At 40.0% G+C, this 14,018-nt stretch overlaps 1 protein-coding gene across 2 annotated transcripts in view; it reads right to left on the reverse strand.

Moving 5' to 3' along the window:
* LOC133618406 (endophilin-A2-like) overlaps positions 1–12,659 on the reverse strand; it is a 44,445-nt gene extending 31,786 nt beyond the window's left edge. For both annotated transcript variants that reach the window (XM_061978737.2, XM_061978736.2), the window contains exon 1: positions 12,465–12,659. In XM_061978737.2, the coding sequence (XP_061834721.1) occupies positions 12,465–12,509 (45 nt within the window). In that variant the 5' untranslated portion in view covers positions 12,510–12,659. The remainder of the gene's footprint in view (positions 1–12,464) is intronic.
* Between the last annotated feature and the right edge of the window lie 1,359 nt (positions 12,660–14,018).

A 14,018-nucleotide genomic window follows, 5' to 3' on the forward strand; every position in this document is an offset into this window, starting at 1 on the left:
AGAGTTGTTAGAACGCTGGTTTTCAATATATTATTAAAGTTTGACTGAACTATCTGACTGTTTTTTTGACATTCACTTTAGCGCAGCGTTTTTTTGACATTCACTTTAGCGCAGCGTAGGCGCGGCTTTTAGTCCGGGGCGGCTTATTGGTGGACAAAATTATGAAATATGTAATTCATAGAAGGTGCGGCTAATAATCCGGTGCGCCTTATAGTGCGGAAAATACGGTACATTCTTCCCTTAAATGATAATATTTGCAGTGATTGTTTTATATGTATTATTTTATGTAAGTCGCTTTGGATAAAAGCGTCTGCCAAATACTTAAACATAAACACATATAAACACCTGAAAGTCTTCATATCAGCTAAAACCACCAATCTGTTTCACTGGATTCAGAATAAAACCAAATTCTGTTTTACCCAACAATGTTAGTATTTGAATAGTAGGGGCGTCATCCTCCCCCAGAAGATTTATTTGTGATTTTCACATACAAATATTGAAGATCTTTGATCCTTCTCAACTCTGTGGTAATATTATTTTCATAAGATACAACCAATAGTACGTTAATGTTAAATCTTACTTGTGAAAAGTAATCCCCCGATTCCTATTTTCAACAGTCCGCTCATTTGAGCAGGAAAACGCTGAACACCAGCCCGGCATCTTTGTTTTCTACCTGTCAACTGTCAGTTTAGGCTGCTCGCCGGCTCCTCATCACCACTTCAAGATGGCGGCCAAATTGCTCACGTCACAGCAACCTGCGTCTACTTATAAGATGTCTATGGTTACAACGTCATTGCAAACACGGCAATCTGTTGCGTCCACTGCAGTTTGCTACCTTATTCATACTTTTTGTCAAGTGAGTTTTTTTTAAGCAGGGTTGCATGAGGTACCTACACATAACGTTACGTTAGACAATGTATCACACACAGTAACGTAACGTTAGTCAATGTATCACACACAGTAACATAACGTTAGTCAATGTATCACACACAGTAACATTACGTTAGTCAATGTATCACACACAGTAACGTAAAGTTAGACGGTGGTCAGCAGCACCACGTATTTTAGCCACCTACAAAAAGACAAACATAGTCAAATAAAGGTCAGTTAAAATGTATACTATATTAAGAATATGTGTACATATTGCATAGGGTCCTGACATCTAAAAAGTACAACTCTGTTCATTGTTATGTTCATATATTTGTTATGTTTTTCATGTGTACGCACACATAAACACACATACAGTATGAGATGAGATAAGGTAAGAACAGGATAGAAACTGCTGTGGAACTAGTTACAATGCAATATGCCATTGAAATACAATGTTAACACTTTTGTGCAAATAAGTACAGTTGCACTTGTTTTTTTCAAATGTGTTTATTCTGTAAAGGAATGAGTTACATGTTTAAAATGACTGGTAAATAGTGCTATTTTGAAGTGCAATGTCAGCACTATCTTTTTCCCTGCAATTTCAAATGCACTTGTTTTAATAAATAAATACAGCATTTTAAAAGCATACACAATCTGTGTAAATATATTAGTCTGTGGTTAAACGACTTGAAAGGACTCGAAACTCAAAATGCAGGACTTGGGACTTGACTTGAGACTTTCCAGTCTTGACTCGGACTTGCTCTGTCTTGACTTGGGACTTGACTCGGACTTGAGGGCAAAGACTTGAGACTTACTTGTGACTTGCAAAGCAATGACTTGGTCCCACTTCTGGTTACGTTCCAAAAAATACCCGTTTTAAGTAAAATCCGTGTAGTAGAAGTTGCATTTTTCCCCCCGTTTTCTTATGTGTTTTCCTTCATTATATATTTTTTTCGTTTACACTATGTTTTTTTCATTTACAGAATGTTTTTTTTTACATTTACTGTAAATATTTTTTCATTTACAGGATGTTTTTTTTCCATTTACTGTGTGTTTTTTTTCGTTTACAGGTTGTTTATTTTTTATTTGTTTTTTTCGTTTACAGTACTGTACATTCCATTTCTTCTATAGGTTTTAAGTGTGTAAAACCCCTAACCACACACTGTATAAACGTTTCTCAGACAGGCATTAACATTTTCTCCCATTTCTCTCATTTAAACACCCTCACAGTTCAAACCCTCGTGGATTTAAAAAAAAAGTGCTCCGGCGAACAAAAAGAAAGTGTCAGCCAGCTTGAAAAATGTCTCACCTATAAACTACATGAAAGATGCCGCAATTAGTTTTTATTTAAATGTTTGTCATATTTAGAGATCCCATATTTGATATAAAATCACACCATTTAGAAATCATTGATGTGGTGTTACAAATTGAGAACAGAAAGTGAAAGCATGTGTTAGTAATTGCTATGACGTCAAAAAGGGGTAAGATTAAATAAGGTTTGCATCTTCCTACTCCTTTTCGGAGATGTTGTAAATGAAAATATGTTAAGTACGTGATGTATAATATTGAAACTGTATACATGTTCAAAACAACCAACCAGTATTTTAGGGTTCCTCACAAGGGAACTTCACAATGTATTTGTGTTGTCCAGATATCAATATTTTGGTACCAGAACCAAAATACTAGTTAGAAGTATTGATCCTGGTTTGTTTTAAATTTCCATAAAACTAAGCCCACTTGAGTGTGAAACTGGTCTGGGTGGTGTAGACATCACTAAGATTCCAAGTTACTATGATGCAAGAAACTCCCGCTGACTTCAGAGCTTTCTCCAATCACATTTTGTTTCCGGCAAAGCAGTAACATGCAAAACAACATCATCATCGTATACTGGTTTTACCAGTTCTGTCATGCTTCTGTTGCACATCACACACACGGAACTGCAGTACCAATAAAAACCTGCACAATTAAGCATTTGGAATGCCCTCAGATCTTTGTCCTGACTTTGATCTCAGGCATTTGCTTAAACATTGTTGCATCTTTGTCCGTTTTATTGTTTCCAATAAAAACTGGAGTTATAAGTCCCAGTGAGAAACAAGGTCAAAACACTAGGGGTGCAACGGTTCGTGTATTTGTATTGAACCGTTTCGGTTCGGTTCAGAGGTGTACCGAACGAGTTTCCACACGGACATATTAAGTAGCGTAGCGCACGTTGTGTAAACAATGCACACCGTGGCACAACACACGGCATGCTAGCAGCGACCGGGCTACGACAACATGTAAAAGCCAGAGCTGGAAGACCCTCCTGCCTCGTTAAAATCTCCCGTTTGGGAACACTTTGGCTGCGCGGTACAACAATGGAGGACGGAGGTTTGCCGACATTGTTCAGCAGCTGCTTCCGACAACACGCCAAACATGCTAACCCAGGGGTGCTCACACTTTTTCTGCAGACGAGCTACTTTTCAATTGATCAAGTCATGGAGATCTACCTCATTCATATATATAATTTATATTTACTTATTTATGAAATATATGTTTTTGTTAACAAGTTAAAGGTGTTTAATGATAATGCAAGCATGTTTACACATATAGTTAATATTGTTAACAAAATAAAGGTGTTTGATGATAATACAAGCATGTTTAACACATAGTTAATATTGTTAATAAATTAAAGGTGTTTAATGATAATACAAGAATGTTTAATACATATACCGTATTTTCCGCACTATAAGGCGCACCTAAAAACCACAAATTTTCTCAAAAGCTGACAGTGCGGCTTATAACCCGGTGCGCTTTATATATGGATTAATATTAAGATTCATTTTCATAAAGTTTCGGTCTCGCAACTACGGTAAACAGCCGCCATCTTTTTTCCCCGTAGAAGAGGAAGTGCTTCTTCTTCTACGCAAGCAACCGCCAAGGTAAGCACCCGCCCCCATAGAACAGGAAGCGCTTCTTCTTCTACTGTAAGCAACCACCCGCCCGCGTAGAAGAAGAAAAAGCGAGCGGATATTACGTTTCATTTTCTTTGTGTGTTTACATCTGTAAAGACCACAAAATGGCTCCTACTAAGCGACAGGTTTCCGGTTCATGAAAAGACGCAATCTCTCCATCCGCACACGGATTACTATTTCACAGCAACTGCCTAAAGACTTTCAAGAAAAGCTGGCTACTTTCCGTGCATATTGTAAAAACAAGATAGCTGAAAAAAAGATCCGGCCAGAGAACATTATCAACATGGACGAGGTTCCACTGACTTTTGATATTCCTGTGAACCGCACTGTGGATACAACGGGAGCACGTACGGTGAATATTCGCACCACAGGGAATGAGAAGTCATCCTTCACTGTGGTTCTAGCTTGCCATGCTAATGGCCAGAAACTTCCACCCATGGTGATATTCAAAAGGAAGACCTTGCCAAAAGAGACCTTTCCAGCCGGCGTCATCATAAAAGCTAACTCGAAGGGATGGATGGATGAAGAAAAGATGAGCGAGTGGTTAAGGTAAGTTTACGCGAAGAGGCCGGGTGGCTTTTTTCACGCAGCTCCGTCCATGTTGATATACGACTCCGTGCGCGCCCACATCACGCTGGTTTTTAATATATTATTAAAGTTTGACTGACCTATCTGACTGTTTTTTTGACATTCCTTTAGCGCAGTTAGATGCGGCTTATAACACGGGGCGGCTTATAGGTGGACAAAGTTTTGAAATATGCCGTTCATTGAAGGCGCGGCTTATAACCCAGGGCGCCTTATGGTGCGGAAAATACGGTAGTTAATATTGTTAACAAGTTAAAGGTATTTAAAGATAATACAAGCATGTTTAACACATATAGTTAATATTGTTAACAAGTTAAAGGTGTTTAAAGATAATACAAGCATGTTTAACACATATAGATTCCTTTCTTTCATGAAGACAAGAATATACGTTGGTGTATTACCTGATTCTGATGACTTGCATTGATTGGACAGTGGTGCTGATACGTCCGCATTTTCGAATGGAGGAGAAAAAAAGTCCTCCTTTCTGTCCAATACCACATGAAAGTGGTTGGTTTTTGGCATCTTATTTGTCCAGCTTCCGTACTCCTTTGTATACACTTTACAAGAAATACAGTGTCGGCAAACTCCGTAGCTTGCTAGCTTGTGCACGCCAGCTTTCTGAGACTCTTATTTTGTTAGCGCAACTGTGCAACTGTGCAGTCGGTCTTTGGAGTTTTGACGACAGGTACGGCACCAGTCTGTTGAAATAAAGTGTTTCTCGCCTTCCTGTCAGTAATTTTACTGAGCTGGTAGCAGCCAGCGTCATCTCAGAAGACCTTTGGGTGCCGTGAAAGTCAATCAAGTGACGAAAGTGACGTCAGAGTGAAGATTTATGATCGCTCATTTTTAGGACTATTTTTTTAATGCCTGGCTGGTGATCGACTGACACACCCTCCGAGATCGACCGGTAGCTCGCGATCGACGTAATGAGCACCCCTGTGCTAACCCATTTGAAGTGTCACCACCGCATTCAAGCAGCCTCTCCTCGGTGAGTCAGGCAGGGCTAAAGCAATAACAAATGGTTTTATAGCAGCAGATTTAAGACCATATTGCATTAGAAACTAGATTTTGACCCATTTCTACGGTGGAAGAATTATAAGCCCATATATCCTCTTACTGCCAAGTTAGCCCGGCTGTGGGGGAGGGGGGGAGGGAAGAAAAGTTAATCTGAGGCTGAGTTGACTTGAAACTGTTTAATGTTGCACTTTTCATATGTAGAAGAAAAGTTTTGTCATTTTATTTAATCTGAGCAACAACTTGAGGCAGTTTAATGTTGATTAACATGGACCCTGACTTAAACAAGTTGAAAAACTTATTGGAGTGTTACCATTTAGTGGTCAATTGTACGGAATATGTACTGTACTGTGCAATCTACTAATACAAGTCTCAATCAATCAATCAATCAAAAAAAGCACTTTATATGTAAAAAGGTTTTGTTAAGAAACCACTCTGAGCCTTATCTTATTTAGATTTGATTTTATATATGTTGACCACATGAACCCTGGCAATGGACCCTGTGTGTATATGTATGTTATGCCATTGTTTACAAATTTGGTAAATAAATAACCAAAAAATGTATATTTTGTTGTTTTCTTACTGTACCGAAAATGAACCTAACCGTGACCTCTAAACCGAGGTGCGTACCGAACCAAAATTTCTGTGTACCGTTACACCCCTACAAAACACATATACTGGGTCTTTTCTTCAATAAATCCCACTAAATAGCAATTATCACTGATGCACTTTGCTGGACAGATGGTCGAGGATGCTGCTAAACCTCTTTAAAATCTGTTCTCAGATTAAGTGCTTTTTCATCTCAAATCTGATAGAATTTCCATTAGAAGATTCTTGAACATATTGTTACTGTAACAATCTACAAGGTTAATAGAGTTGGCTTCTCTTTCTTCCTCTCCCTTTATCTGCTTTCTTTTGTATTTCAAGTTTTCATTACGTATATGTATTGTTGCATTTGAACAATTGTATTGTAATAGAGGTAATTATCGGTATTATCCATTATCAATGGTGCTATTTCTATTGGTATTTGTATTGATCCATTTGTAGTGTAACAATGTTCATTGCCATTTCTGTATTATCATTTATTTCACTAACTGCTTCTTTGCTATCACTTTTACCATCATATTTGCTGATGTTGTTGTTGTTCTATTGTTGTGTTTGCTGTTGTTGTCTCTCTGTCTTATCCCCCTCATGTCCCCACACTTCCCCCCCTCCCGTCTTCCTTTTTTCCTCTTTCTATCTTGTCCTGCTCTACACCAAATGATAATATAAATCCATTTAATAAAGTCAAATACAAATAAGGCAACAACAGAAGTATCCCACACTTCTCTTTTGTAAAGTAAATGTGGAGAGCCGATATGGGCATCTACCCTCTACATCGAAACTATGATTTGCCTGAGTAGCTGGACAGGACAAAAAAAATAATAACAAGGACTCCTGAATGATCACCATATTGCAGTGTTTTTCAACCTTTTCTGAGCCAAGGCACATTTTTTTCATTGAAAAAATCCGGAGGCACACCACCAGCAGAAATCATTAAGTTTCATTGGATGCCTCACTTTAGCTCTTGTCTCAAAGTAGGTGCACTGTCACATCACGCCGTGACTTATTTTGAGTTTTTTGGTTGAACTCCCGTGCATAGGGTTTTAGTTCTTGTCCTGTGCTCCTATTTTGGTGGCTTTTCCTGTTTGTTGATATTTTCCTGTTGCAGATTCATGTCTTCCTTTGAGCGCTGTTCCCCGCTTCTGCTTTGTTTTAGCAATCAAGACTATTTAAGTTGTTGTCATGCACAGATGTACTTTGTAGACGCCGTCTGCTGCTCCACACGCTGTAAGTCTTTGCTGTTGTCCAGCATTATGTTTTTGTTTACTTTGTCGCCAGTTCAGTTTTAGTTTTGTTCTGCATAGCCATCCCCAAGCTTTAATGTCTTTTCTTAGCGGCACTCACCTTTTGTTTATTTTTGGTATAAGCATTAGATACTTTTTTACCTGCACCCTGCCTCCCGCTGTTCCCGACATCTACAAAGCAATTAGCTACCTGCTGCCACCTACTGATATGGAAGAGTATTAAACGTTCACTCTACCGATCTCTAGACAGCACAGACACTCAACAACGGCACATTTGCGGATTATAATTACTGGTTTGCAAAAAATATTTGTAACGCAATTAGGTGAAATTTCATAATCTCCCACGGCACACCAGACTGTATCTCACGGTACACTAGTGTAGTGTTTTTCAACCAACTAGTGTACCGTGAGATATTGCTTGGTGTACCGTGGGAAATTATGTAATTTCACCTAACTAGGTTAAAAATATTTTTGGCAAACCAGTAATTATAATCCGCAAATGTGCCGTTGTTGAGTGTCGGTGCTGTCTAGAGATCGGCAGAGTAACCGCGTAATACTCTTCCATATCAGTAGGTGGCAGCAGGTAGCTAATTGCTTTGTAGATGTCGGGAACATGGTTTGTCGTGATCAGAATATGCAGACGATAGCGGGAGGCAGCGTGCAGGTAAAAAGGTATCTAACGCTTAAACCAAAAATAAACAAAAAGGCATTGAAGCTTAGGGATGGCTATGCAAAACGAAGCTAAAAATGACCTGGCTGCAAAGTAAAGAAAAACAGAATGCTGGACGACAGCAAAGACTTACAGCGTGTGGAGCAGCAGACGGCGTCCACAAAGTACATCCGTGCATGGCATGACAATCAACAACAAAATAGGAGCGCAAGACAAGAAGGAAAACACTACACAGGAAAACAGCAAAAAACTCCAAATAAGTCACGGCGTGATGTGACACGTCGGGACAGTACACCTAGAAGAGACAAGAGCTATAGTGATGCATGCTTGGTTATGGTTTGAATTCATATCCAACAATTGCGAGAACGACTTTTTAATTTTCAATATCGGCTGCTGAGTTTCATTTTTTAATGTTTTCTGCTGGTGGTGTGCCTCGGAATTTTTTCAATGAAAAAAATGTGCCTTGGCTCAGAAAAGGTTGAAAAACACTGCACTAGTGCGCCGCCGCGGCACAGTGGTTGAAAAACCCCTGCCATATTGTATCAACACATTCTTATCATTAGCATGAGTCAACATAACGTCACATTAATTAATGTTGACAAGGGAATATCATAACTAGATATGTAGCAATACAAGCAAACTTTTAAAATCACAATAGCAAAGACACGGACCAAATTACCGACATTAATAAAGTTTTAAAACCCTAAACCAGGGTTGTCAAACTCATTGTAGCTCAGGCGCCGCATGGAGGAAAATCTATTCCGAAGTGGGCCGGAATGGTAAAAATCATGGCATAATAACTTAAAAATAAAGGCAACTTCAGGTTGTTTTCGTTGGCCAACAATAGAACGTACAAATCACAAATAATCCTCTGGACAAAACACTTCAAATTTGTTGAAAATTCTGAGGAAATTGGTGCAGTTTCAAAAACACAACGAGCTTGGACTTTGTCTCAGTGTGTCTACAAAGCCAGGATTAAACTCAAGTCAGTCTTTCTGGGACTGTTAAGTTAAAAGTTAAAGTACCGATGATTGTCACACACACACACTAGGTGTGGCGAAATTTGTCTCTCTGCATTTGACCCATCACACTCGATCACCCCCGGGAATAATTTTCGGTGATTTAACCCCCAATTCCAACCCCTGATGCTGAGTGCCAAGCAGGGAGGTAATAGCTCCCATTTTTATATTCTTTGGTATGACTCGGCCAGCGTTTGAACTCACGACCTACCCATCTCAGGGCAGACACTCTAACCACAAGGCCACTGAGCAGGTTGAACAAAAACACAACATGTAAATAGTGATATTATCGGCCGACAAATGCTTTAAAATGTAATATCGAAAATTATCGGCATCGGTTTCAATAAGTAAAATGTATGACTTTTTAAAACGCCGCTGTGTATACGGACGTAGGGAGAAGTCCAGAGCGCCAATAAACCTTAAAGGGGAACATTATCACCAGACAGAGTGTGTACCTTCAGTGCCTCGTTAAAATCCAGCCGCTTTTGCTTAGGAGGTGAAGTGTGTCTCTCTTTACAAGCTTTGTCGAAGCATGTTGCTTTTGTAGCTGTTTCAGCATATTTTAATTGCTAGGATAGGATCTTTGATCCAAGACACAACTTACATTTAACTAAAATGTTATTTTCTTTGTGGTCGACAAAAGAAAAGTAGTGAGAATATCTCCATGTTAAAGGGGAACATTATCACCAGACCTGTAGGCGTCAATATATACCTTGATGTTGCAGAAAAAGACCATATATTTTTTTAACCGATTTCCGAACTCTAAATGGGTGAATTTTGGCGAATTAAACGCCTTTCTATTATTCGCTCTCGGACGTGACGTCACATCGGGAAGCAATCTGCCATTTTCTCAGACACCGAGTCAAATCAGCTCTGTTATTTTCCGTTTTTTCGACTGTTTTCCGTACCTTGGAGACATCATGCCTCGTCGGAGGGTGTAACAACACGAACAGGGACGGATTCAAGTTGCACCAGTGGCCCAAAGATGCGAAAGTGGCAAGAAATTGGACGTTTGTTCCGCACACTTTACCGACGAAAGCTATGCTACGACAGAGATGGCAAGAATGTGTGGATATCCTGCGACACTCAAAGCAGATGCATTTCCAACCATAAAGTCAAAGAAATCTGCCGCCAGACCCCCATTGAATCTGCCGGAGTGTGTGAGCAATTCAGGGACAAAGGACCTCGGTGGCACGGCAAGCAATGGCGGCAGTTTGTTCCCGCAGACGAGCGAGCTAAACCCCCTATCGACCCTAGCTTCCCTGGCCTGCTGACATCAACTCCAAAACTGGACAGATCAGCTTTCAGGAAAAGAGAGCGGATGAGGGTATGTCTACAGAATATATGAATTGATGAAAATTGGGCTGTCTGCACTCTCAAAGTACATGTTGTTGCCAAATGTATTTCATATGCTGTAAACCTAGTTCATAGTTGTTAGTTTCCTTTAATGCCAAACAAACACATACCAATCGTTGGTTAGAAGGCGATCGCCGAATTCGTCCTCGCTTTCTCGCGTGTCGCTGGCTGTCGTGTCGTTTTCGCTTCCATACGGTTCAAACCGATATGGCTCAATAGCTTCAGTTTCTTCTTCAATTTCGTTTTCGCTACCTGCCTCCACACTACAACCATCCGTTTCAATACATGCGTAATCTGTTGAATCGCTTAAGCCGCTGAAATCCGAGTCTGAATCCGAGCTAATGTCGCTATAGCTTGCTGTTCTATCCGCCATGTTTGTTTGTGTTGGCTTCACTATGTGACGTCACAGGAAAATAGACGGGTGGTTAAAATCAGGCACTTTGAAGCTTTTTTAGGGATATTGCGTGATGGGTAAAATTTTGGAAAAAACTTCGAAAAATATAATAAGCCACTGGGAACTGATTTTTAATGGTTTTAACCATTCTGAAATTGTGATAATGTTCCCCTTTACAGGCACTGCCTTTGCGTGCCGGCCCAATCACATAATATCTACGGCTTTCCGCACACACAATTCAATGCAATGCATACTTGGTGGCCGTATAAACAACTTTAACACTGTTACAAATATGCGCCACACTGTGAACCCACACCAAACAAGAATGACAAACACATTTCGGGAGAACATCCGCACCGTAACACAACATAAACACAACAGAACAATTACCCAGAACCCCTTGCAGCACTAACTCTTCCGGGACGCTACAATATACACCCCCCACTACCCTCTAATAACCCCGCCCACCTCAACCTCCTCATGCCCTCTCAGGGAGAGCATGTCCCAAATTCCAAGCTGCTGTTTTGAGGCATGTTAAAAAAAATAATGCACTTTGTGACTTCAATAATAAATATGGCAGTGCCATGTTGGCATTTTTTTCCATAACTTGAGTTGATTTATTTGGTAAACCTTGTTACATTGTTTAATGCATCACAACAAAATTAGGCATAATAATGTGTAGGGCTGCAACAACTAATTGATTAAAATTGATTATAAAAATAGTTGACGATTAATTCAGTCATCGATTCTTTTTTTAATAAACCTTTATTTATAAACTGCAACATTTACAAACAGCTGAGAAACAATAATCAAAATAAGTATGGTGCCAGTATGCTGTTGATTTTTCAATAAAATACTGGAAAGGATAGAAATGTAGTTTGTCTCTTTTATCCGATTATTAATCGATTAATCGAAGCAATAATCGACAGATTAAATCGATTATAAAATTAGTTGTTAGTTGCAGCCCAAATGTGTTGATTCCACGACTGTATATATCGGTATCGGTTGATATCGGAATCGGTAATAAAGAGTTGGACAATATCGGAAATCGGCAAAAAAGCCATTATCGGACATCTCTACATGTAAACTCTTCTTGGTATTGAATACCTCCTTTGTCATGTCCACCTATCAATCCAGAGCTAACTCTACAAACCATAGGAAACGGAGGTAAAGACTATTCAAAAGGGTTAAGTTAACTTTTCTCGTGTGTTTGGGGGCAACGAGGGTGCCAAATTTCGATGTGTTCGAAGCAGAATACATAAAACGGCAGGTTTTAAGTTCCATGTGGGTCGAGGAGGAGGAGCCACAGTCCCCCTTTCCTGTGAACCGTTTGCTTGCCTAACAGAATTGCTGTTGCGACTTCCAGTGGACACATTTGGAACAGCAGCTTCTTTTGTTAAAAAAACAGCTCATTTTTATACTTAGCAAACTCATCCCGCGGGCCGGATAAAACCTGTTTGCGGGCCTGATTCAGCCCGCGGGTCGTACATTTGACACCCCTGATTATATGAAAACAAAACAAGCAGCAGGTTAGCGTTAGCTTGAGTGACTAATTAGTCGATACTTTTGATTTGAAGCTAAACAATGTAGCCAACGTGTTTTGACGGTAATTATCATTTAAGCAAGTTTTATTAGGGACTTGTTTCACTTAGTTTAAGCGGCTATATCGAGGCTAAATGACGGCACGACGGACAGACAAGCTAGCTGAGCTACATAGCTACGTAGCTGCTAACTCAAGTTGGAAAAGCCCAAACTTACCTGGCTGGCTTTGTAAAACTGCTTCCGAATTCCCGCCACGGACATCTTTGCACCGTCTTGTCCTTCGCACGGGCAGGAGAATGTTTGACGAGTGACACGGAGAGAGCGAGTGGCACCACGGCTTCAAACTTTTGTGGAACTTCTTCGGGCCACCCAAGCTTCCTGGCTCCGGTTGCTGGTGGGAGGAGCCACGGCGAGGGGGGGAAATGGGAGGAGCCACGGCGGGGAAGAGGCTCACACCATAGACGTCTTCCCCGCGCTGACGAGACGCAGGGCCGCCATCTTGGAGTGGTGATCCGCTCCACTCAGTGCAATTCATTTGGCTGGAGCAATGAACTGTCAGCGCATTTAATTCATCTTACCTCACTGAATACCACTGATTTTCACGCGGTTTTTTTTGTCATACGTGTAGCTATGATAAAGGACAAATGTTTTGGCGTGTTTTATTATTCATAGTTTGCCCTAGGCAAGATTTTAGGTGGCGCCCCCCCACATCGGCAGTGAAGTGTATATACTCACAAGAAACCGAATAGCTTTGTCTTTGACCTTTTTTTTACTTAAAGAAAGCAAATTAACAATCAGAATAGTTAACAAGATAAAAAAAAATATGAATAAATAAATGAATGCAAAAAATAAAAAATGAATATATGAAATACAATATTTTTTACATACATATTGCTTAATTAACATTAATAATGTGCACTTTAACAACTAGGCGTACAACTATACCTAATATATAAAGGGGTGGAAAAGTGACTATTACCTGCAGGGCAAACATTAGTTAACCAGAAGGCAATAACAATGTAAACAAAAAACACCTGCTTAAAAGATCTAATACAAATGTCCCTGAGGAATGTAAGGTGGGAGTACTGTAATTACCTAACGTTACATTATTGTTTTCCATAACAATTTAGCCCCCTCCACAATATTAACCCGACGTTAAAACAGAACTAGCTATTTATTGATTAGCAATTGCCGAATCATGTAACATTAGCTTCATGCTAAAAAGCCAGGTTACTATCACATTCTGTAACAGACAAATAATTTCATGTAGGCTAACGTTACCTACCTGCTACCTCTGTCTTTTTCTCGTTTCTCCTCCTCTTCGTTTCTCTTTTTTCTTCCCTGGGCACCTGACACTTTTGGCCGTTTTGACATCTTGTGTTGATTTTTTGATGTGGTGACGTCCAAAAAGAGTCATGATACGGGAAGGGAGGGGGCGGGGGGGGGGGGGGGGGGGGGGGGGGGGGCGTAATATTGTAACAAATAATATTTCTATTATATAGGCTTTACTTTGCATTTTAATTAACGTGGGATTATTTTTTGTATTTAGAAATAATAGTACCAACTTTTCTTTTTTTTTCTCCAACATTTGTGGCACTGGCGTGGCGCCCCCTGATGGACAGCGCCCTTAGCATTTGCCTATACGGCCTATGCCACGGGCCGGCCCTGCTTAACAGTAATAGAATATTCCAGTGACGTGCGGTGAGGTTGATGGCTGGTGAGGCACTGACTTCATCACAGTCAGATTTACAAACATATGAACCCTAAAGA

This window comes from Nerophis lumbriciformis, linkage group LG19 (genome assembly GCF_033978685.3).
Source record: "Nerophis lumbriciformis linkage group LG19, RoL_Nlum_v2.1, whole genome shotgun sequence".
Taxonomy (NCBI): domain Eukaryota; kingdom Metazoa; phylum Chordata; class Actinopteri; order Syngnathiformes; family Syngnathidae; genus Nerophis; species Nerophis lumbriciformis.